General features: G+C 44.1%; 2 protein-coding genes across 4 annotated transcripts; both read left to right on the top strand.

Moving 5' to 3' along the window:
• The first annotated feature begins 1,031 nt into the window (after positions 1-1,031).
• VPS11 (VPS11 core subunit of CORVET and HOPS complexes) lies at positions 1,032-11,214 on the top strand. Its single transcript, XM_054647382.2, has 16 exons — positions 1,032-1,227; positions 1,570-1,718; positions 1,910-2,045; positions 3,093-3,256; positions 3,353-3,600; positions 4,004-4,205; positions 4,480-4,631; positions 5,583-5,769; positions 6,186-6,329; positions 6,811-6,999; positions 7,859-8,020; positions 8,494-8,633; positions 8,944-9,146; positions 9,723-9,894; positions 10,012-10,234; positions 10,937-11,214. The coding sequence occupies exons 1-16, from the start codon at positions 1,074-1,076 to the stop codon at positions 11,099-11,101; spliced, it is 2,790 nt and encodes a 929-aa protein (XP_054503357.1). The 5' UTR covers positions 1,032-1,073; the 3' UTR covers positions 11,102-11,214.
• A 152-nt stretch (positions 11,215-11,366) lies between these two features.
• HMBS (hydroxymethylbilane synthase) lies at positions 11,367-21,152 on the top strand. Of its 3 annotated transcripts, none has more exons than XM_054647347.2 (13): positions 11,372-11,543; positions 13,111-13,183; positions 13,846-13,898; positions 13,992-14,047; positions 15,160-15,237; positions 15,542-15,619; positions 17,085-17,160; positions 17,857-17,970; positions 18,496-18,534; positions 19,392-19,511; positions 19,741-19,794; positions 20,395-20,481; positions 20,698-21,152. In XM_054647347.2, exons 1-13 carry the CDS (start codon positions 11,397-11,399, stop codon positions 20,869-20,871), a joined length of 1,149 nt encoding a protein of 382 aa, XP_054503322.1. In that variant the 5' UTR covers positions 11,372-11,396; the 3' UTR covers positions 20,872-21,152. The 3 variants fall into 3 exon arrangements, 2 of the variants coding, with proteins under 2 accessions (XP_054503322.1, XP_054503323.1); XM_054647348.2 differs by having other exon boundaries at positions 13,849-13,898; XR_013185057.1 differs by lacking the exon at positions 20,698-21,152 and having other exon boundaries at positions 11,367-11,543; positions 19,615-19,794.
• Positions 21,153-21,790: the final 638 nt, after the last annotated feature.

Below are 21,790 nucleotides of genomic sequence, written 5' to 3' on the forward strand. Positions count from 1 at the left end.
ATTGTGTTTGCTGTGGTTCTGGTGGTTGGAAAGAGTCTTTTAAAGATGCTTTAAAAATCACCAGCAAAGGAGTTGGCAAAAGCAGGTTTAATGTAATAGTGAAAGCAGGGCAAAGTTCAGTGGCGCGAGGTTCGCTCTGCTGTGGCCTAGATGGTTAAAGCACACAGGGCAAAAGCAGGCTACACCCAATCTAAAACCAAAATCAACCCAAAATTATCAACATGGATGCTGGGGGAGAAGGGCCAAAAGAGGTAAGGATAGGAATGGATAAGTGGAGTCACAGGGTTCAGAGTCAGCCCCCCTGCTCAGCTAGGCCCTGGACTTCACCAGTGGTTTATGCATAAAGGTTTACCAGCAAACCTAACAGCACTTAATTGATAGCTTAAGTTAAACAATTTAACAAAAGATTAATACGGAATTTACCATAACAGTAACTAAGTACTTCAGATTGCAAACAAGGTCCCACTTTGAGCAGCGCCTGGGGCCCTGGAGCAGTAAAAATGTACAGTTGCGACGAGATGAAATACTGCGTAAGTACATAAATGCCGAATGTGTTCTAATTTGCTGGGGTTACATTGAAACTAACTTACACATGTATTCAAAGGTATAGCTTTATTTTTAATATATTTACTGTATTGCTTTTGTTAAGCCAAGAAGATTAATCTGTGACAACACAGATAATTAATCCTATTGCTAAGCTCACAGCAAATATCCAGATTTCATTAGTTCTTGTCCACATTTAAAGGTCAAGCCTTTTTGTATATACTATTAATTGTATATACAATTATTTTGTATATACTATTATTTATTTCCCGTTGGAGAGAGGCAAATTAAAAAGATTATATATTCTATACTATAATGCGAAAATATTACTGTAAAATGACTCATTTAAGGTTGCTGTGACCGTTCTGAGTTTTAAATTCCTAGCAGGCTCTGGGATTTTTTTCCAGTATGTATGTTCAAAATTCAAATTTAAATGTCTTGGCACGGCAGCTACCCCGTCCGCGCGTGCGCCGCCCGAGGGGCGGAGACTCAGGTCACGTGAGGGGCGGGCACGCGGGGCCGGCCCCAACATGGCTGCCTACCTGCAGTGGCGCCGGTTCGTCTTTTTTGACAGAGAGACGGTGAGGGAGCCCTCGGGGCCGGATGGAGCCGCTGCGAAGCCTTTCGCGCTGCCCCCGGGCATCGCGGTCTGCGACTCGGGCCGGGGAAGCCTCGTGTTCGGAGATATCCTGTGCGGGGCCGGGTGCTGTGGCCTGCGCGGCTCTCGGTCGAGCCGAGGCTGCGTGGCAGGCGAGTCCTGGGCGCTGTCTAGCGCGGGCCGGAGGGTGCTCCGGCCTTGGGAATGCGGCAGCTTTCCGCTGTCGGCTGTGCTTTGTTTAAACAAAAACCCCAAAGTGCCGCTGGATGTGTTGGTGCTCCGGGGTTGCTCTGCAGAAGTATTTGCTGTAACTCTACCAGGAGTCCGCAAAAGTCATGCAGATTCTTCAGATTCTTGTACGATTGGAGGTGTGGGGCTTTCTTTTTTTTTTTTTTTTGGTCCCCTTACGTGCCTTAACTGTGATCTAAATATGGAAGGTCAGATTTGGTTTTTGCCTCGTTCCCTTCAACTCAGCAGTTTCCAAGCTTACAAGCTAAGGGTGACACATCTGTACCAGCTGAAGCAGCACAGTATCCTGGTATCTATTGGCGAGGATGAAGAGGGTATAAATCCTTTGGTAAGTTAAATGACGAAGAGAGGAAAACACATTTGTAATACGGTTCTTTCTTAAAGACTATTGTGATCATCTCAGTTGCCCTTTCTTACCCTAAGTAGCTTCTTCATTCTGGGTTCTATAACATTTTGATGCCAGGTCATGGCCTATTAATACCCCATGTTTTGCTTATGCCAGATCATCGTTGTTTGTAGGTGAAAGTCTGGAACCTGGAGAAACGAGATGGTGGTAATCCTCTTTGCACACGAATTTTTCCAGCAATACCAGGTAACAAGCCCACGGTTGTATCCTGCCTGACTGTCCACGAGAATCTTAATTTCATGGCTATCGGTAAGTAAAGCTGAACTATAATAGCTTAGGAAAAATATTACAGTCCTTACTGAGAGGTAAGGAACATGAATAGATAATACAAAAACCACCATAGAAGATCCTGTTGATCTTTTTTCTCACTCCATTGTTACATTATCCTTACAGAGATACTGTGTGTCTTGTGCTACCCTAGAGCTCAAGAACTAAATGTGTAAATTTAGCCTAAGTGTATATTTTAAACTAATAACTTTGATACTTAGAAGCATGTATTTTTAGTTGATGTCCTCTTTTCCCTGCCAGTTGGTAAGGCTACTTATTTATTGAACTTCGTACTAAATTTAGCTTCTGTTGGTACAGGAAAAAAATGCAAGTTTTGTGATACCTAATGTTACAGAGATACTTTTTCAAGCTTGTTCTACAAACCTTTTTTCAAAGAAAAAAAGCAAATTTTCCTTTTTGGATTTGACCGTTCCTTGGTAATGTTTCTCGCTTGACTCTTCTGACAGAATAAGAGCAGTAATATTGTGAGATTACAAGTGCTCTCAGCTGACTTGGTCCCTACACTGAAATCAAAAAAGCTTTTCCCTGTGTGTACAGTGGCTTTCAACCCTGGAACAACTTACAAGACTGGGGCTGTTGTCAAGCTATGAAAACTGTGTGTTTTACTCTCGAAAAATCTCCCTCTGGTCTTTTTTACAGTGTGTAGTATGTTTTGAATAAGCAAGGGACTTGAAATTATAGTTATAATTGCAGTATGGGAAGGCCATTTGTAAAACAAAAACAGACAAACAAAATTAATCTGCATGTGAAGTTTGTGTGTGGAAAGCAAGTTAACCCTTGCTGATCAGTGCTATCTTATGTGCAGTTGTGTGGCAGCTCTGAACTGTAACTGGAGCAGTGGGAAGTGATTTGGCAAAGACTGACTTGACATGAGAACCTGTGGCAATTCCATTGCTTTATACCATGCTAGTGAGCATGGTGTTGTTGCTGACTGGAGCTTCCCTAACTTATGCTGGATAAAATTTCAGGTATGTTGTATAAGTAATAGTTTAGTCTCTGCTTCACCAGGTTTTGCAGATGGGAGTGTTGTACTTACTAAAGGAGACATCACTCGAGATCGGCATAGTAAGACCCAGATCCTACATGAGGGCAGTTACCCCGTTACCGGCCTTGCTTTTCGACAGTCTGGCAAAACAACACATCTATTTGTGGTGACCACAGAGAACATCCAGGTGAGAAGCTAGTTGAAAAAATGTGACTCTGACTTGCAAATTCTCTTTCAGAGTCTAGTTCAGAGTGATCCCCAAACCCTCGAGTTTCCTCTGTAGTCTTATATGCTTTCAGTGAAAGACTATCCTCACCTGGAGCTGGACACTCATGGTTGTGGATTGCGCTGTTCATCTCTCAGTGACCCCTCCCAGGATCTCCAGTTCATTGTGGCAGGAAATGAATGTGTGTACCTTTACCAACCAGACGAACGTGGCCCCTGCTTTGCCTTCGAGGGACAAAAGCTGATTGTTCACTGGTATCGGGGGTACCTCATCATTGTCTCCAAGGACCGAAAGACTTCCCCAAAGTAGGGCTCCTTGAAACAGATGAGTTCTTTTTGCTCATGCAGCTTCATGCTTTTTCTCCTTCTCCTTCTTCCCTGTGAAGCTTTGCTCTTGGGGGCAGATTGCCACTCTGTCAGATGTTGTTGAGGTTCATCCCGACCCATATATTGATTAATTTCCATTATGAGAGTAACACAGTTAAATGTGCTGAATGAGGGGGATTTTTTCCAGTCCTATGAATTTCTCAGTGTAACAGGATGATGGAATTTGTGTATAAATACGTGGTGGTTTCCCTCAGGATCCACTTAGTTTAATTGCCTGAATGAACTCTGTTTGTCTTGCTTTCTATACATCCCTAGTTTGAAAAGGTATCAAGATTTCAAGTTATGTTCTTCTTCTTTTCTAAAACTTTATTCTGCTCTCCAGGTCAGAATTTGCTGGGAACGAGGCACAGAATTCAGACAAACAAGTCCTGAATATCTATGACTTGTGCAACAAATTCATTGCATACAGCTCAGTCTTTGATGACATAGTGGATGTCTTGGCAGAGTGGGGATCTCTCTATGTACTGACCAGAGATGGGAAGATCCATGTACTGCAGGAGAAAGATACACAAACCAAACTCGAGGCATGTAAATTTGTTTTTTTATTAGCCTCTGCCTTATGTCTGTAAGATTGTACTGGCTCTGTAGACTGAAAAATTGAACCATTCAGGTAAGCGAATTACATAACAAGTGACCGAATAGCTTTTCAGTATAGCCAGTGTTGTAAGACAATGGGTATGTAAAGGCCCAAGCACACGTATGCACTAAGATGAAGAAACAACTTGTTTTCCACGTGTGTTTGAACTTGTTTTGTGGGGTGGTATTTCTCTCGTACTGCTCTTACCGTATATTTAACAGATGCTGTTCAGAAAGAACTTATTTGAAATGGCCATTAACCTGGCCAAGAGCCACCACTTGGACAGCGATGGTTTGTCAGAGATTTTCCGTCAATATGGTGATCATCTCTATAACAAGGGAAACCATGATGGAGCCATCCAGCAGTATATCCGGTAGGTGGGGGTCCTGTGGAGCTGTGATGTTGTAGTACAGGTAGGACTATCATAGGCCTTGATTTCTGTTTCAGCACAGGAATTAAAACAGTCCAAAACAAAAAAAAGTATGACTTGAGGTGAAAATTCTACCCATACAGAAAAAGACGTCAGTGAGACTAAAAGTCTTTGAAGAAGTTGCTTGAAAAATCTCTTTGTACACCTTAGGATAAAGTTCTTCCCTTTGATCATATTTTAACATGAATAATGTAGGCCCACTGGGATGGAGTGGCGCCTGGTGACATCATTATAAAGAAGGGATCACTCTGTGCAAGATAGATGATGGAATTTCGCCATGTTTGGCAGTCTTCTTGGAAAGTACTCAAACAGTTCAATGTCAGCTTTAAAACATCTTGGGTTTTTTAAAACTAGAACTCAGAGCAGCCTTGTTTTGGGGTTTACTGAAAACTTAATGTTCAATTTTTAAAATGCCACAAAGTGGTAAATTATTGTGGAGCTGATGCTCCGGAGTCCCTGACATCCAGTGGGAGTCAGCACGTCTTTTTACCTTGAATTGCTGTAACTGTCACAGTAACTGTGACTAAACTGCTCTATGTTTAGAGCATGAGCATTTAAAGCTGACTTTGAGTTATGTGACTGAAATGAAGGAAAATGTAGCTTTTGTTCTAGTTTGTTGTGCTCAGAGCCTAATCTGTCTTCTAACTGCCACCTTTAAGGGAAGATTAACTCCTTGTATGCCATCATGGTTGTCCCGATCAAGGCCTTTGTATCAGTGTGTGTGCAGTTGGGTGGTCTTACACCATAACTAGTTGTTGCTTCTGATGCATAGCTGAGTAGTCCCAAGAGGGTTAGTACCTGCTGAAGTTAAGGCTTCTCTGTGTTCTGTTGTTAATTTCTCCATTTATTTTGATTTCATGAGTATACAATATCTTGTAACTCTTCCCCTCACAGAACTATAGGGAAGCTAGAACCATCTTATGTTATTCGGAAATTCCTGGATGCTCAGCGTATCCACAACCTTACTGCTTATCTACAGATGCTCCACCTGCAGTCCCTGGCCAATGCAGACCACACTACACTTCTGCTGAATTGCTATACCAAACTCAAAGACAGCTCCAAACTGGAAGAGTTCATTAAGGTATTGGGTAGACATGGAATCATGCTACATTTTTATGTCATCATAATAATTAAAAAGGGGTTGTGGTGAAATTGTAAATTCCCTCCTCTATGACTGTTAAGAGAGAGAATAATGAATTTACCACTCAATACCCTGGTCTTTGCTCCTTTATTTCCAAGCTCTTGCTTACTTTCTCAGTTTGGTTGGTTTGCCATCTGGGTCTGGAATGTGCTTGCTTCTGCCAGTGCAACTGGCAAGCAAATGAGAAGTGGTTAGACTCCTTCCTTTCTGCATGGGTGATTTTTCTCTTGCATGAGAGGTACAATTTCTTGCATGATTGTCCCTGCTCATGTTTTCCTCCTCTGACATTAATGATTACTGCTTCTGGACTGTTAGAATTTTTCTGAGGGACCATCTCTTTGCTTTTGTTCTTGGAGACGAGTGAGAGTGAGGTCCACTTTGATGTGGAAACGGCTATCAAGGTACTTCGCCAAGCTGGCTACTACTCCCATGCCGTGTACCTGGCAGAGAAGCATGAGCATCATGAATGGTACCTCAAAATCCAGTTAGAGGACATCAAGGTGAGGAGACATAACTGCACATGTGTTCTTACTGGGGAGAATATCAAGTCCCTAGCCTCCTCTTTAGTGAGAATATAATTTCACTGACCTCTTTGCTGAGGATAGCATGCTGATGAGAACAGCCGCAACAATACTTGTTGCTGTTGGTGTGTTGCCTTTCTGCTTTTGGCTTGTGTGTTAGACTAGATGGGGAAATCAGAAGATCTTGTTTTCTTTCTGATGTGGCTTTTTACAGTGCCCTTTAAGAGGAGCACTGTAAGAAGAGTGCTTAGTTGGGGATTCATCTAAATGTTTCCGCCAGGCTGTATTCAGTCTTTCTCCCTGAGGAGGAAAATGAGCAGGAATGGTGAACTAGGTGATAATTCAGAGCAAATGGTATTTGTGGCATACTCACAGCATGTCTTCAATGCTTTCTGTCCTAAGCTCAAAGTAGAGAGCAGAGGCCAGTGTCCTGTGATTGTTTTGTTGTCTGTCTTCACAGAACTACCAAGAGGCTTTGCACTACATTGGAAGACTGCCCTTTGAACAGGCAGAGAGTAACATGAAGCGATACGGTAAAATCCTGATGCACCATGTCCCTAAGGAGACCACTGAATTGCTGAAGATCCTTTGCACTGATTACCGTCCCTCGGGAGGTAATGAAGGCCCTGGGATGCTAGAAGGAAAAAAGGTAGGGTTTGTGTTGACTGAGAGTTGTTGCTCTCCAGTAGTAACTTTGCAGTGAGTGCTTCTGCATACCTTGTGTTGCCATCCTGATGTTTTAGGTATAATGAGAATTATAACTTAAAAAACTCTCCTCAGATGAGACCCCACCTGGAATACTGTGTCTAGCTCTGGAACCCTTAGCGCAGAAGAGACGTGGGCCTTTTGGAGTGGGTCCAGAGGAGGGCTATAAAAATGATCAGAGGGATGGAACACACCTGCTCTGAAGAAAGGCTGAGTGAGCTGAGGTTGCCCAGTCTGGATAAGGAGAGGCTTCAGGGAGACCTCATTGCAGCCTTTCAGTACTCAATTTATAGGAAAGATGAGGACAAACTTTTTTACAGGGCCTGTTGTGATGCTACAAGAGGTAAATAATTTTAAAGTAAAAGAGAGCAGATTTAGACTATACAGTAGGAAGGAACTTTTTATAAAGAGGTTGGTGAAACAGGTTGCCCAGAGAATTGGTAGATGGCCCCATCCCTGGAAACACTCAAGTCAGGTTGGATGTGGACCTGAGCAACCTGGTGAAATGGAAGATGTCTCAGCTCTTTGCAGGGGTATTGGACTAGATGACCTTTAAAGTTCCCTTCACACCCAAACTATTCAATGATTCCATGAGAAGCCCCATTCTGATGTACTGGTAGTCCTAGAGGCAAGGGACCTCTTAAAGTTATTGCTCAGGATTGATCCTTGATGTTGTCAGCATCCTGTACTGTGCTGTATCTGTCCTGTCTGAGACTCTGGAAACAAACATTTCTCACGGAAGGAAGGAAGGAAGCACTAGTGTGGCTGATGTGGGTGCTTGTCTTTTTCTGACTGTTTTACAGGCTAATTCAGAGGAGTTCATCCCAGTCTTTGCAAACAATTCCCGAGAACTGAAAGCTTTCCTGGAGCACATGACTGAGGTGCAGGCTGACTCTCCACAGGGTGTCTATGACACTTTACTGGAACTTCGACTGCAGAACTGGGCACATGAACAAGATGAGCAGGTTTGAGCTCTCTCCAGCATTGTGTTTTGAGGGGAAAGATTTGGTGTCTGTGAGTCATATTTGCATTCCTGCAATGCCCTTTCCAGCTGGGCATTGACAACATGAGGCAGTACATATGCTGTGCTGGACAAATAGCACAGAAATGGGAAAGCAGCCTTGTATGTGGGAGACTATTCCCTTCAGGATGGCTGAACTTGTTTTGTTTGTATGTCATTTAAGGACAGATTCCAGACAATACAGCCTCTGAGCAGATGGCTTGCCCACAAAAGTATCTTTACTTGCTTGCCTGGATCTGTGAGGATGTTGGCTGTTTGAGCAAAGAAAATCATGTCCTGTTTGCTTAAAAGGTTTAAAGAGCAAGTACCAAAACTAACCTGCATGAAAGAGCTCCAAATTGTCAGGTCACAGTGCAAAATAGTGTCTATGTGGGTGTGCCTGGGTTCCTCTTCTTGATTTCTCCCCCTTCTTTGTAGATCAAGGAGAAGTTGCACAATGAAGCCCTCACCCTCCTGAAGAGCGGAAGGTTCAAAACAGTCTTTGATAAGGCCTTGGTCTTATGTCAGATGCACAATTTCAAGGATGGTGTTCTCTACCTCTATGAGCAGGGCAAACTGTGAGTGTTACTCTTGTCTTTAGAGTCTTGTCCTTCCCCTCTTGCCCCCACTGCAGCAATTTCTGAGCCATAAATGTCTGTACCATTAATGGTAGTGACCTCTTTAGCATCTCAAGATGGGCATGGTAGATGATTGCTCTGCAGAAATACCTCACTGTTGAAACAAGGCAGTTACATAGAGTGAAAAAAAGACTTGTCTGTGGCTTCTCTGTGAGTCTGGGGATTGCATGGCTGGGTGAAAAGCTGAGGTCCCTGTAAAACCTCAAAGGGCAAGATGGATTGTTGCAGCTGATGAGTCTTTCTCCCATAGTTTCCAACAGATCATGCACTACCACATGCAGAATGAGCAGTACAAGAAGGTGATTGAGGTGTGCGAGTTGTATGGCGACCAAGAGGCTTGTCTCTGGGAACAGGCTCTTAGCTACTTTGCACGGAAGGAGGAGAACTGCAAAGAGTATATTGCTGCAGTGCTGAAACACATAGAGAACAAGAATCTCATGCCTCCGCTGCTTGGTAATGACATATGACATTGAACCCTCAGCCTCCCCTGCCATAGAACCCCAACCCAAGCAAAAACCAGGAAAAAAACCACAAAAGACTCCAACCCAGACTTGTTTGTAGTGCTTTCTGTAGATCAGACATTAGAAGAATCAATGAAATTGGAGCCTACCATTTGAACTAATAAGCTGCTCCATAGGGAAAAACAATGTCAGTCACAGCTCCTTAGTTAAGGAGAAAGATCTGCAGTATCAGTGAGATGTCATACATGATTTCTGTCTGTCAGTGTGGGGCAGTGCAGGGTGTGCTGAAACTCCTGTTGAGCCTTGGTGGAGAACTAAAATGCAATCCACTACTATATCCTTCCTTTGTCCCTTTTGGTCTGAGTTATTCAGACGTGCTCCCAGTCACCCATTTCTGGAAGAGATCAAATTGAAAGAGAATCTTTAAGTGAGCTCTTCCAATTCCATGAGAATGCCAGCTGTCTTTGCCTGTAAGTGGCCTGTCCCAGGAAAGCAGTCTGCCCTGGCAGTACAAGCATAGCTGCAGTTTTTGTGCTTGTGTTTAAACTAACATCTCAGTTGCTCTCAGTTGTGCAGACGCTGGCTCATAACTCCACGGCCACCCTGTCTGTGATTAAGGATTATCTTGTCAACAAGCTGCAGAAGCAAAGCCGCCAGATAGAGCAGGATGAGCAGAGAATTCAGAAATACCGAGAAGAAACTACGAGGATCCGCCTGGAAATTGAAGAGCTAAAAGCAAGGTGCAGGAATGTGTGCTATCTTGTCTAGTCCTATTCAAGGACAGAACTGCTGTTTTCTTTTAGTAAGGTGAAGTGTAGTTTGTCTTTCTCACACTTCTCCATCTTGTTGTCACTCAGTCCCAAGATTTTTCAGAAGACCAAGTGTAGCATTTGCACGAGTGCATTAGAGCTTCCTTCAGTCCACTTCCTGTGCGGTCATTCCTTTCACCAGCACTGCTTTGAAAGCTACTCTGAGAGTGATTCAGAATGTCCTACTTGCATGCCAGAAAATCGCAAAGTGATGGACATGATCCGAGCCCAGGAGCAGAAGAGAGATCTGCATGACCAGTTTCAGCATCAGGTAGGCTAACATTGTCTATCTTATCAAGTTGAAATAAATACAGTTCAGATTCATTTATGGACCTGTAAATGGAGGCTGGTAGAGACAGGTAAGGCTTGAAAGTACTTTGTAAACAAGGTTATGTTAACTGGATAATGAGGCATTAGACCCTAGGGTGACTGCATTGTGTAAAGGGCATGAAGAGTCATTGTTGGCTCTGTGAAGGTGAAAGAGAGAATCTGTCCTCACCTGACCCTCGAGACCTAATGGTCAGTGTAACAGCTGGTCAACAAGTTGCATAGAACTAATTAGGGAGAAAGGGAGAAGAACAGTGTGAATTGGAATGGGGACAGCACCAAAATGTGGCATCTACCTTGTGTTCCCCAAGGATTAATTAAGTGGTGAGTGTGTGAATGGGACATTAGCTGAAAAATGTTAACACACGTGGGAACTGGAGCAGTTGAGGCACTCACCTTCCTGCTTAATTCAGTTGCTCATTACCTCAGTGCATGGCTCAGAAGTGGCATTGAAACAGGAGCTGGAATGGCCAGTGTCAGAAAATCTAGCAGGTTCTTCTGCTACACCCAGCCCTTGCGTGGACCGAGCAAAGAGCTGCCCTGTCCACTAAACCAGAGGCTTCTAAGTGCAGAGGGAGAAAGGAAGGAGGCTAGAAGCAAGATGCTCTGAAGGCTTTTGCTGATGCTGCTGCTTTCTGTCTGGCAGCTCAAGTGTTCAAATGATGGCTTCTCAGTCGTTGCTGACTACTTTGGTCGCGGCGTCTTCAATAAGCTCACTCTGATCACGGACTTGCCCTCGGGAAAGACCGCTACAACGATCGAGGCTGGCCTGCAGCGGGAGCTGCTTATCCACACCAAGCGCAGTACCTGACTCCAGGCCCTGTCCACACGCCCTCTCGTGTTGTACGGGGTCCCCCGTTGTGTCCTCGGCCCCCTGTATTTGGCTTCCCCCCTTGGCCCCCAATAAAGCAGCGTGGTCGGGCAGTGCCGCAGCGCGGCCCTCACTGACCGGCCCGGCCGGGCGGCGCTCCGGGAGGGCGGGGAGAGGGGCGGGGCCTCTGGGTGGGCGGGGGGCGGGGCTGCTCACGTGGTAGGGCAGCAGGGGCGCGGCCGCCGGTCACGTGGGGGGGGGGGGCGGGGCTGCGCGGCGCCGAGGGCCGGAGGTCATGGCGGAGCCGGGGGCGGCCGCCGTGGGCCTGGGGCGAGCGGAGTCTGGCGGGGGGGCCGACGGAGCGGGCGCCGACCCGTTGCTGCCGCGGGAAGAGAACGGCGTGGATGGCAGAGCGATCCGCGTGGGCACCCGCCGGAGCCAGGTAGGCAGCGGCAGGACTGCGGTGCGGGGAGTGCCCGCCGCCCGGGCACCCTGCGGGCGGCGCAGGGTCTGAGTGCTTCTCGGGGCTGAGGAGCGGCCTCAGCTTCCTGAGTTCGCGCGTTTCCACTCCTGCTGTGGAATTCCGGGAAGAAGTTTGGAAAGCCCTTCCTTCGGAACCCAGGGACGGTCAGCTCTGTTAGCGCTGTCGTGGTGCAGGGGCCGGGGGCGACAGCGCGGGTCTATTCCGGATCGGGCTGAGACCAACTTGCAGAGTCTGCGCAGCCCTTGTAGGGAAAACACCCCAATAACTGATGCTTGCAGCCCGCTCAAAGGCCAGGGAAGGGACGTATCCAGAGATAGAGAAGGTATCTGTTGCCAGCGGGCTACAGTAGGGAGGAGCAGCCTCGCAAAGAGAGATAAGTGACCCTCAGGCCTTTGCGCTGAGATAATCTCGTTCCTTTTGGTAGCACGTTCTAGGAAGAATTCCGTGCTGTCACAAAGGCATTTTACGTAGACATCAGGACAAGGGAGATAGCCGTGCATGTATACTATCTCATGTAATAACCTGAAGCTTTTGGGGCACTTTACAAAGGGAAGCAGCTACATACATTCATTGTACTTGTAGGGAACTGCAGTCCTGAGAACGACGTTAATTACCAAAGGGTCTTGAGCCCTTCGGTGGGAGAAAAGCTGAAACTCATCTGTAGTTGCTTGAGTCAGCTGCCGCTTGCATGTGCAGAAACATGATAAGCTAATGATTGTATTTTACTTGTTCCTGGTTTTCTTGTGCAATGGAATGTTCTTCATGCAGTTTACTGCTTTGAGATTTGTTTCTTGCTGTACATGATGATGTAAGCTGTTAATTTTGTGTGTGTGTGTGTGTGTGTTTGTAGAAACTCTAACTAGGTCTTTGTTCTTACAGAGGATAAGTAACTTATATTTGACAGTAACTGTGGATTTTTCCACCAGCTCAGTGAAATCCTACTGGCTTCTCCCAAAGCTTGCAGTATTGGTAAAATTCATACTCTTAGAGAAAGCGGGAGGCTTTAACCCTAACCTCAACCCCAGTTCAGTGTGCAATATGACTTGTTCTCTCATTGCTGAGCAACAGAATAATGGGTTTGTATACGTTTTCTGCCCACCTGCTGATGAGCAGTCGTCATTTAGCAGTTGTGTTCCACATAGGTGAAACCAACAAGTGAAAGCATGAGAATTGTGATCTGTAGGTTTCTGTTGTAATCACTCTCCCTAACTTGATAAATTTGTTGCAGTGTTTCATCAGTGGTTGCAGCACAGTAATGCTGGACATGGGGAGATGTTGTAGTGGCACTGTAGTCAATAAAATAAGTTCTTCAGTGAAGTGTTCTGGTCATGATAGGAGTTCACACAGTTCAAGGAGTTTGTACCTATGAGCGATTTAACTTGAGGAAACCTATTTCTAATGCTTTTGATTTAGAGAGAATGCACTGGTCATGCATGCCTGGCTGTGGGAGAGTGGCAAAGCCTCCTTAGCTACTGTATGGACAATGTGCTCTTTCTTTAGGACTTTGTTTTCTGCTTCCTTGTAGCTGGCCCGGATTCAGACCGATAGTGTCGTTACGATGCTCCGTGAGCTATACCCTGACCTCCACTTTGAGATTGGTAAGTTTTTTTTTTGGATGTTGCCCCGGGGTAGATGGCAAGGAGCAGGAGCCAGCGGGTTATCTTTGTGTGCACGAGTCAGGAGGAGGAGGTCTGTCTAAATTTATCTGAGAGTGCCATCTGAATTCAGTTCAGTTGTGTGGCTGAGCAACTGCTGCTGCTTGTTTCTTCTAGGGGAGATAGCTGGATTTCATAAGTCCTTGATGATTTAAGTGCCGAGTATGCGATGGGTATGGTGTTGTGTTGCTACATTTGCAAACTTTGTATTGTTTTGGCTGCGCCCTTCTGAGCGTTAGGGGCATTTTCTGGTCTGGGGCTCAAGGCTTTTCAGCAGGAATTACAGGAGCTCAGCCATGCACTGAAGAGAACTGCTTTACATGTGTTCACTGGCACTCCAGAGACAGACCATGGCAGTTTCCACTGGGTCAGCTCTTCCCCAGACCTGCCCTCTTTCACCTTGCTTCTGTTTTTGAGGACAGTGAAAGTCTCAATTTCACTTGTCTTAAGTGCAATGTACTTCTAGAAGCGAGCTGCTCTTGTATTGAGCTTGAGTCAGTGTTCACACAGTAGTGTGTGACTGCTCGTGGCATTTTGCATAGATATTTTCAGCCTAAGCCCAGTGCTTTTATCAAGCCTCACATTTTACCTGTACTGTCTCTGAGCAGTGGCCATGTCAACAACTGGGGACAAGATCTTGGATACAGCACTTTCCAAGGTAAAGGATTTTCCTTTATTCAAGAACTAGTTGTATTTATGTTATATTGGCTGTTGCTTCTTTTGTGATTTATGTTGTTCCATTTATGTGTAGATTGGAGAGAAGAGCCTCTTCACCAAGGAGTTGGAAAATGCGCTTGAAAGAAATGAGTAAGGACTTACTGTTCTGTCTTTCTCCTTAGCATTTGGTGCTCTTTGGAAATATTTGGCTTGCTGCATAGGTGATCTACTTTCCCTCAGTCCTCTCAGGCTAAAAAAAGTAATCCTTTGATAAGTCAAAAGGATTTTTCCCCCCCTTTTTTTCTCTCTACCCTGGGCTCAGGCCATGTATTTTGAAGTGGAGCTGTTGTGTCACTTGGTCTGCCCCAGTTAGGTTTTCTTCTGTTATTTGTGTATTACATGCTGTAATACACAGGGAGGATGTGATCTCATATGATTAATACTTATGAATATATTTTTTTAAAAAATACTTTTCTTACTGGTGGTAATGTATTGCAAAACAGATTTATTGTCATCCTATAAATGTTAAAATTTATTAACTTATGCAAGCTAAATGTGCAGGAGAATTTGACATGGGCAAATTGTGCTGTGTTCTGTGCAACTTGTCTCTACAAAAAACCTTGCTTCTGATGCCTGAGCAGAGAGAGACTAGTGCTAGTTTCATGGGTTTGAGGTGTTGGGGGAGTTTTGTTGTTATTTAATCTCTCTTTCTTTTCAATATTCTGAGGAGGGTTTCAGTGGTGCCTTAGTTATAAAGTATATTTAAAAACAGAGGTATTCTTCTGCATCTCTGCCACATAGTTACATCATACTGCATTTTCAGTGAAGTTGGTGAAACAGCTATTGGAGTCTCAAGTGTTTACAATTATGCTCGGTTCCTGTGTGACAAAACAGGTAGCCTGTAGTTTGGCTTGTTGTTACTTAAAGTTTGACTCATGATGCCAACCCACATACTGATGCATTTTGGTACAGTGTGTCTCTGTGTGAACATCTCCAGCATCTTCCCCTCATTCAATGATTGTTTAAGTGTCTTTTGTCCCTGGCTAAGGGGAAAAGAGAGACAGAGAAAAGTGAAGTAGCCTTTTAGGGGTAACACAAAAACTGTATAGTAATCCTAGCTATGGAATCCTGAAATTCTTCTCCCTTCTCCAATTAATTCCTGGAGTAGGTTCAAACTTTTCTGTAGGTGACCTGAAGGCCTCTGGTAGATCCCCACATGAGCTCCACCATCTCTTCTCTCATTACTATCCTCTAATTTTTAGGGTTGACCTTGTGGTTCACTCCCTGAAGGACTTGCCAACTTCTCTTCCTCCTGGCTTTACGATTGGCGCTATCTGCAAGTAAGTGTGGACATGAGACTTGATTCTCTTGAGAGTCTTGCATTTTATAGTGTTGGTAAAGGAGAGCAAAGGCCGTGTAGGTCCTGTGATTGGTCTCCAAACCAGTGGAAGCTCTAGTGGAACTCTAGGGCTGCCCTAGTGTTCCATAGCTGGCAGGTGTGCTGAAAATTCTTGCTTGTACAGTGATGATGAAGTATTTTGGAGCCAGAGGTAGTTCTTTCAGGAAATGATAGCAGAACAGTTGACCTTACCAGCCTTCCCTTAAATGATCTCTCAGGCATTCTGCACTTGTATTATTTTGCAGAAGGGAAAACCCACTTGACGCTGTTGTCTTTCATCCCAAAAACTGCGGAAAAACACTGAGCCTCCTTCCTGAAAAGAGGTGAGTAGGAGAAGAAGGGGAAGACAGGTGTAAAAATAGAAGGGGTCAGTTGGTTGATATTTTCCATTGGCAAGTCAGTCAGCTCATTGCTTTATCCTGTAGTGGTTTTTACACTGCCTTTTGTGAGCATTCCACAGACATTAACGTGGACCCACTTGCTAGAAAAAGTAACACTGTCTCACAGGAGTGAAGGTTCATCTCTCAAGTCACCCTTGAGTGGCAATGCTTTCTCAAGTTAGAACCTTTGTTGTCATGATCTCTCGAGTGAATTCCTGCTCCTTGGTGTTCCGCTTACTGCTAGGGAATGCATACAAGGCAGACGGGGTGTCTGGTGCAGCATTTTGGCTTTCATGGACCTGAACTGTGCTTCAGTTCTCACTCAGCCTCTTCTGATTTCTTCCTTGTTTTTGGCATCACTTTCTTGTGGTTTCTCCATTTTTAATGACCTGTCTTTCAGTAGAGATTATTGGAATCCTTTGTCCGAGACAGATGAGTGAAATTACTCAGATTAAGGTAGCTATTAGAAAGATACTTTTTTATATATTAAAGTGAAAGAAATAAACTAGCCATGACACAAAGACTTGTGTTTCTGTGCATTTGAATAGCAGGAAAATCACATCTGGTTTAGGTTTCAGGTTACCAAAAGAAAGAAGCAGAAGGGCACATACTGATTTCTTCAGTCTCATGACCAGAGACAGGACTCAAGGAAACTGCATGAAGCTGAATCAGGGAAGGTTTAGGTTGGATATTGAGAAAAGGTCCATCACCCAGAGAATGGTTCAGCACTGGAACAGGTTCCTCAGGGAAGTGGTCACAGCGCCAAGCCTGACAGAGGTCACGGAGTATTTTGACAACCCTCTCGGGCACATGGTGGGATTCTTGGGGTGTGCTGCACAGGGCTAGGAGTTGGAACTCAGTGATCCTGATGGGTTCCTTCCAAATCAGCATATAATATGATTCTATGAAAAGAAGTGAACAGCATATGTCTCGAGAAAGGAAATGCCCAGACTTGCAATTTTCTGTGGTTTCCAGTTATATACTCAAAGGTCCTCTGCTTAATGCATTTCTCTCTTTGATGAAGTTCCCCTGTTTTAGTCACTTCATCACTTAGTTGTCTGGCTTTGTCTGGTTCATTTTGGGGCAGTGGAGTCTTTTTTCTGTGAAAAATATTGTCTTTCAATGAGGTTTCATCAGTCCTTGACAGTGGCTAGGGACTGCTCATCAGAAGCATATCCTGTAAATTGGCTCCTTGGGAGTTGCTTCAGACATGCTTTGTGCTAAACTTCACAGAGTGGTTTTCTTTCTTCTGAGGAGATACAAATCATTGACTGGTTTTTTGATTTTCATTTCAACTAAAAAAAAAAAAAAAGTTACCATTTGTTTCCTTGAATCCTCTGTCATATATGTGGCTGGAGGTAACTGTTAGGAGTGTTCTGGATTTCAGTGATTATATTTTTCCATGCAGTGTGATTGGAACCAGTTCACTTCGGAGAGCAGCTCAGCTCAAGAAGAAATTCCCTCATTTAGAATTCAGGGATATTGTATCCTTTCCTGGAAAGTACCTGTGGGAGCTGGGTAAAGCTGCAAACAGGAAAGTGCAACTTTGTGTAAAATCTAGATTCCAGGCTGATTTGTGCCACTTGACTTCAAAGAACAAACTCCTTCCTCAAAGGCTGTTCTCCACTACCCTGTGCTGAGGGGGAGATAGCACTGTAGCCATTCTGTCCTCTGCTTCTCATGAGGCTGTGAAGAAGCAGCCAGCCTTGATCTAGCTGGGGGTTCAGCATACAGATGAATTGTATGTTTTGCAGTGTTTGAAAAACTGCATGATGGTGCCTCCCTTGTGTTTGTCACGGGCATGTGACAAAACGTTGCTGGGTTTCCAGTAACCCTGGATGCTGTTTAGACCACTAATTCCGTTAAGGGTGGCTGACCTGCTGAGAAAAGGCATTGTTACTTCAATCCTAGGAGCAGAGTTCTTTGCAGTGCAGAAGGAGTTGGGTGCTAATAGTGTACTTCAGTGGTGTACGTATCTTTGTAGAATCAGTGCTTGAATTAATATTCCATAATACTTGGCAAAATTCTATTTTAAGAAACAATTGTGCATATTTAACACTTTCAGGATGGTACTGACATTCTCATTTGGAGACTGTTGCATTCTGTACAGTCTGTAAAGACTCAACTGGTTGTAGGACTGTTTTCTGGCTGTTTCTATGCTTGCTTAATCACTTCTACAGAGAGGAAACTTAAATACTCGTTTAAAGAAGCTAGATGAGAAGGAAGACTTCAGTGCCATCATCCTGGCTGCTGCTGGGCTGAAGAGAATGGGCTGGGAAAATCGCATTGGCCAGGTGAGGTGCAGCAAAGCAGAAAATACCATTCTCTGATGAAATACCAACTGTTTGACTTTCAGACCTTGTGGTTGTCCTATCCAAGATAGGCATGCAATCTCCTGACTCCATTGCCACGTTAGCTTTGATTTGAGGCACTTCTGGAAGGAGTGGTTGGGTTTTTTGGTTGGTTGCTTTTTTTTCATGCAGAAAGTTTTCATGTTCAACTTTGCATGGTTCAGTAACAGTTTGTAATCTTGTTGTCTCATAGCACTTCACAGCACTTGTGTCTAGCAACGCAGCAGTGTGCAAGGCTGAGATTTTAGTGATTAGCTAATTCACAAAGTGTTCCACTTCAGTTGATGGAAAGTGCATTATCTCACTTTTGTGGTGGAAACACTGAGGCATGGGAAGGGAGAGGTGATATTTCTTTGGTCTGACATGAAATCAGTTCATATTAGAGACAGGAATCTGGCTATCTGGCTTTTGTTTTCTATATTGTGAATAGTGCAACTTGAATTAACTCTTGATTTTACTTTCTTCCAGCTCCTAGGCCCTGAAGATTGTCTGTATGCTGTTGGACAGGTACTTTACAACTTTTGTTTCTTAAAGGGCACTGAAAGCCAGCAGCAATATGATATGAGTAGTTAACTGTGATGAAGACTTCTCATGTCTTGGTTATCAGAAAAGTACTTTGATCTCTTTTCTTGGCTGTTAAACTGTTTGAGGTACAACTTGATAGGAGACTGGAAGTCTGCTCTTCTACCCAGTGTGTTAGGGGCTGGTTCCTATCAGTAATAGAAAAAACAGTAAATGGGAAAGGTAAATCCATGCATAGCTACAGCGGGGCAACACGGCAGATAAGGGGCAGGTTCTGGCAGGGTCAGTATGACACTGCACCAGGATAACTGTGCAAAGCCACTGCAGTGTCTTTGGTCTGTGATGATCCCTCCTTTGTGCATGGTGTCCTGACTCCTGCAAGGTGGAGCTGAAATACCTGCCTTGGAGCACATTCTTAGTGCTCCTGTTTTTGGGTGGGTGGACTGTTCTAGTCCATGCTGGCTGCGTGGCTGAGCTTATGCAGCTAGTATCAAACTTGCTAAACTACAGCTGGTGATCTGTTAGTGATTGCAAGTGACAAATCTGCACGTTCAGTCTGAAAAAGTGATTTTGATCATGCACTTGTCAAGTACCTGCAGGGTTCTAGAATGGTTTGAGGTGGCAGCATGATCTTTTAACACTTGCCTGAATAAGTCCTGATCCTCTGTTTATAGCAGCTATTGTCAGACGACCCTGCACCCAGCGGAGTGTACCATAATTAATTTCTGTGAACATTCTTTTTCCCTTATTGAAAAGGGTCTGAGCCTCTGAGTTTTGTTTCATTATCAATGCTGATGTATGTAGTTGAAGAATTATATTTTGTTGTGTGTTTCTTCTTCTAGGGTGCCTTAGCAGTGGAAGTTCGTGCCAAAGACCAAGAGATACTGAATATGGTATCTGCCCTACATGATGCAGACACTGTGTTGTGCTGCATTGCTGAGAGAGCCTTTATGAAGCATTTGGTAGGTCTGGCACCCTTCCTCTGCCTGCAGCAGTAAATACTGCTCTGCTAGTTGACTTGATGCCATAATATGGGAAATCTGTTACACTTCTCTAAAACTGCAGAGTACTTCTGAATCGAAAAGGGCCAGAAGAGTGATGGGCAGGGTTGTGTGCAGCCTCAACTTTTCAGAGGCCTCTGCTTTGAATGTGTTGAGTAGGAGCCTCAGTGTCAGCTGCTTTGTGTTTTAGGAAGGCGGATGTAGCGTCCCTGTTGCTGTCAACACCCTGCTGAAGGATGGCCAGGTGAGGAGTACATTGTATTCTTCATTGATTATTTCTGAAAAGCTATTCCAAGTGTGTGCATGTTTCCATATCTTTTCCTGAAGCTAATTTCAGCAGGTAGATACCTATTATACTATATATATGTTATACTGTATAGCCAGTTAGACAGTCTCCTGACTTGACCCTTCTGTGTTTGTGTCCAAAGCAGGAGTACAACAATGGGTCGGGCTACTGAAGCTGTCTTTCAGAAAATTCCCTTATAATATATACCAGATTCCCCCTTCCACCCCTCGGCTTATTTCCTACTGTCCTGAGGTCTGAAAGTATTGCTTTTGACCGTACCAAACCTGTTTTTATACAGTGGGGTGTGATTAAGGAGGTGGGAAGCTAGAAAAAAACTTCAGCCTTTTCCTTGAGAAGTCACATCTTCCCTAACAGGGATTACTTTTCTTTATATTTGTATTGTACTGCTATTCATGCTGATCCCACTGAATGAGAAAAGCCCTTCCCAAGACAACAGACTTAGCTTTGTATATTGGGTGGGTTTTTTTAAAGAGGGGGTAGTTGGCTGCCTGTTTGTTTGTTAATGTGGTAATAATCCATTCTATATATTTTTCCAAGTTGTATTTGACAGGAGCAGTCTACAGCTTGGATGGATCTGACAGCTTGAAGGAGACCATGCAGACTGGTGTTAGTTATCCCCATCAGGTACGTGAATCATGTGGCTTCAAAATTCAAACCTGAAGCAAAATGACAAAAACTGAGCCTTTAGAAATAGACTGTATTTGGTCTGGTTTCTTGTAACCTGTAACAGCACACTGTTCTTGAGGCTCTTCAGACTAGATTTTACCATGTTTCATGGGTGTCTTAATTCCTTGCCTACTGTTTTCCTGATGCCTTACTTTGAGGTGTTTATATTTGCAGAATGAAGATGGACCGAATGATGATGTGCAGCATGTTGGCATCACAGCCAAGAACGTTCCTGGTCAGGCCCAGGAAGCTGCAGAGAACCTGGGTGTTGAACTAGCTAGTTTACTTCTGAGCAAGGGAGCAAAGCATATCCTTAGCGTGGCAAGGCAGCTCAATGATGCCCGCTGAACCTGGGGTGTGGCCAAGAGGAGTGCTACAACTCTATGCAGCTACATAATGATCCTCTGGAGGGATTTATTTCAACATTCACACCAGTCTTACCTGATGTTTGGGTGCAAAAAACCTGAAATATGAAGTTAATTTGAGTAGTTTCTGCTCTTCAGAGTTTTCACCCCTCTACACATTTCTCTAAATTGTTAAGCATCTCCATGAAGTATTGTCAACAACTTCTGTAGCTAGAGAGCTAAAAAAAAAAATTTAAAATAAAAGCCTTTAAGTGTTCAGTTCCATTTAGGAGCAAAGTGACCATTGGGTTATAATTGGATACACAACTGTGCTGGTACTAAAATGCTGTACTGTGCTGAGTGCTTTTGGGAGGCATTATTTGGGCCTTTTCACTCACTGGATCACTGAAGGCTCCCATTAGGTTCCTGATACCGTGTTCCTTATAGTAAAGTAGCAGAGATACTACGTCCACCCTTGGCCTTAGTGAAGGTAAATTAAGTTATCAGGTAGATGCCTGTGATACACTAGTCAATTGGCTAGTATTAGATTGATACTATATATATATATATATATATATATATATATATATATATATATATATATAGTATCAATTGGCTAGTATTAGATTGATACTATATATATATATATATATATATATATATATTAGCTATACTAGCTGGATGGGCTAGTATTAAATGAGGGGGTGGACAGCCATTTTGATTTCCCTTGTATGTTTGTCCACAAGTCATGAGAGCCAGTTAGCTAGACTTGCCGGCGAAGGGGGAGCTGAAGCAGAAGCCCAAATTCCAGATACTGTGGCTTCCTGCACTTGCTACTATGTCAGCATCCTCTGAGCAGGGTTTGATTGTTACAGTGCCTTACAGAAACACTGTAACGGCACCGTGTTGGGGTGCTGTTTCGT

Source organism: Agelaius phoeniceus, chromosome 23 (assembly GCF_051311805.1).
Source record: "Agelaius phoeniceus isolate bAgePho1 chromosome 23, bAgePho1.hap1, whole genome shotgun sequence".
Taxonomy (NCBI): Eukaryota; Metazoa; Chordata; class Aves; order Passeriformes; family Icteridae; genus Agelaius; species Agelaius phoeniceus.

Excerpts from the sequence above, each read along its gene's own strand:
- HMBS (XM_054647347.2), top strand. The coding sequence starts at position 11,397 with ATGGCGGAGCCGGGGGCGGCCGCCGTGGGCCTGGGGCGAGCGGAGTCT. Across the intron at positions 13,184-13,845 it reads TGACCTCCACTTTGAGATTG|CAGTGGCCATGTCAACAACT; the intron begins GTAAGTTTTTTT and ends ACTGTCTCTGAG. Across the intron at positions 17,161-17,856 it reads ATTTAGAATTCAGGGATATT|AGAGGAAACTTAAATACTCG; the intron begins GTATCCTTTCCT and ends TCACTTCTACAG.
- VPS11 (XM_054647382.2), top strand. The coding sequence starts at position 1,074 with ATGGCTGCCTACCTGCAGTGGCGCCGGTTCGTCTTTTTTGACAGAGAG. Across the intron at positions 2,046-3,092 it reads TCTTAATTTCATGGCTATCG|GTTTTGCAGATGGGAGTGTT; the intron begins GTAAGTAAAGCT and ends CTGCTTCACCAG. Across the intron at positions 10,235-10,936 it reads ATGACCAGTTTCAGCATCAG|CTCAAGTGTTCAAATGATGG; the intron begins GTAGGCTAACAT and ends TCTGTCTGGCAG.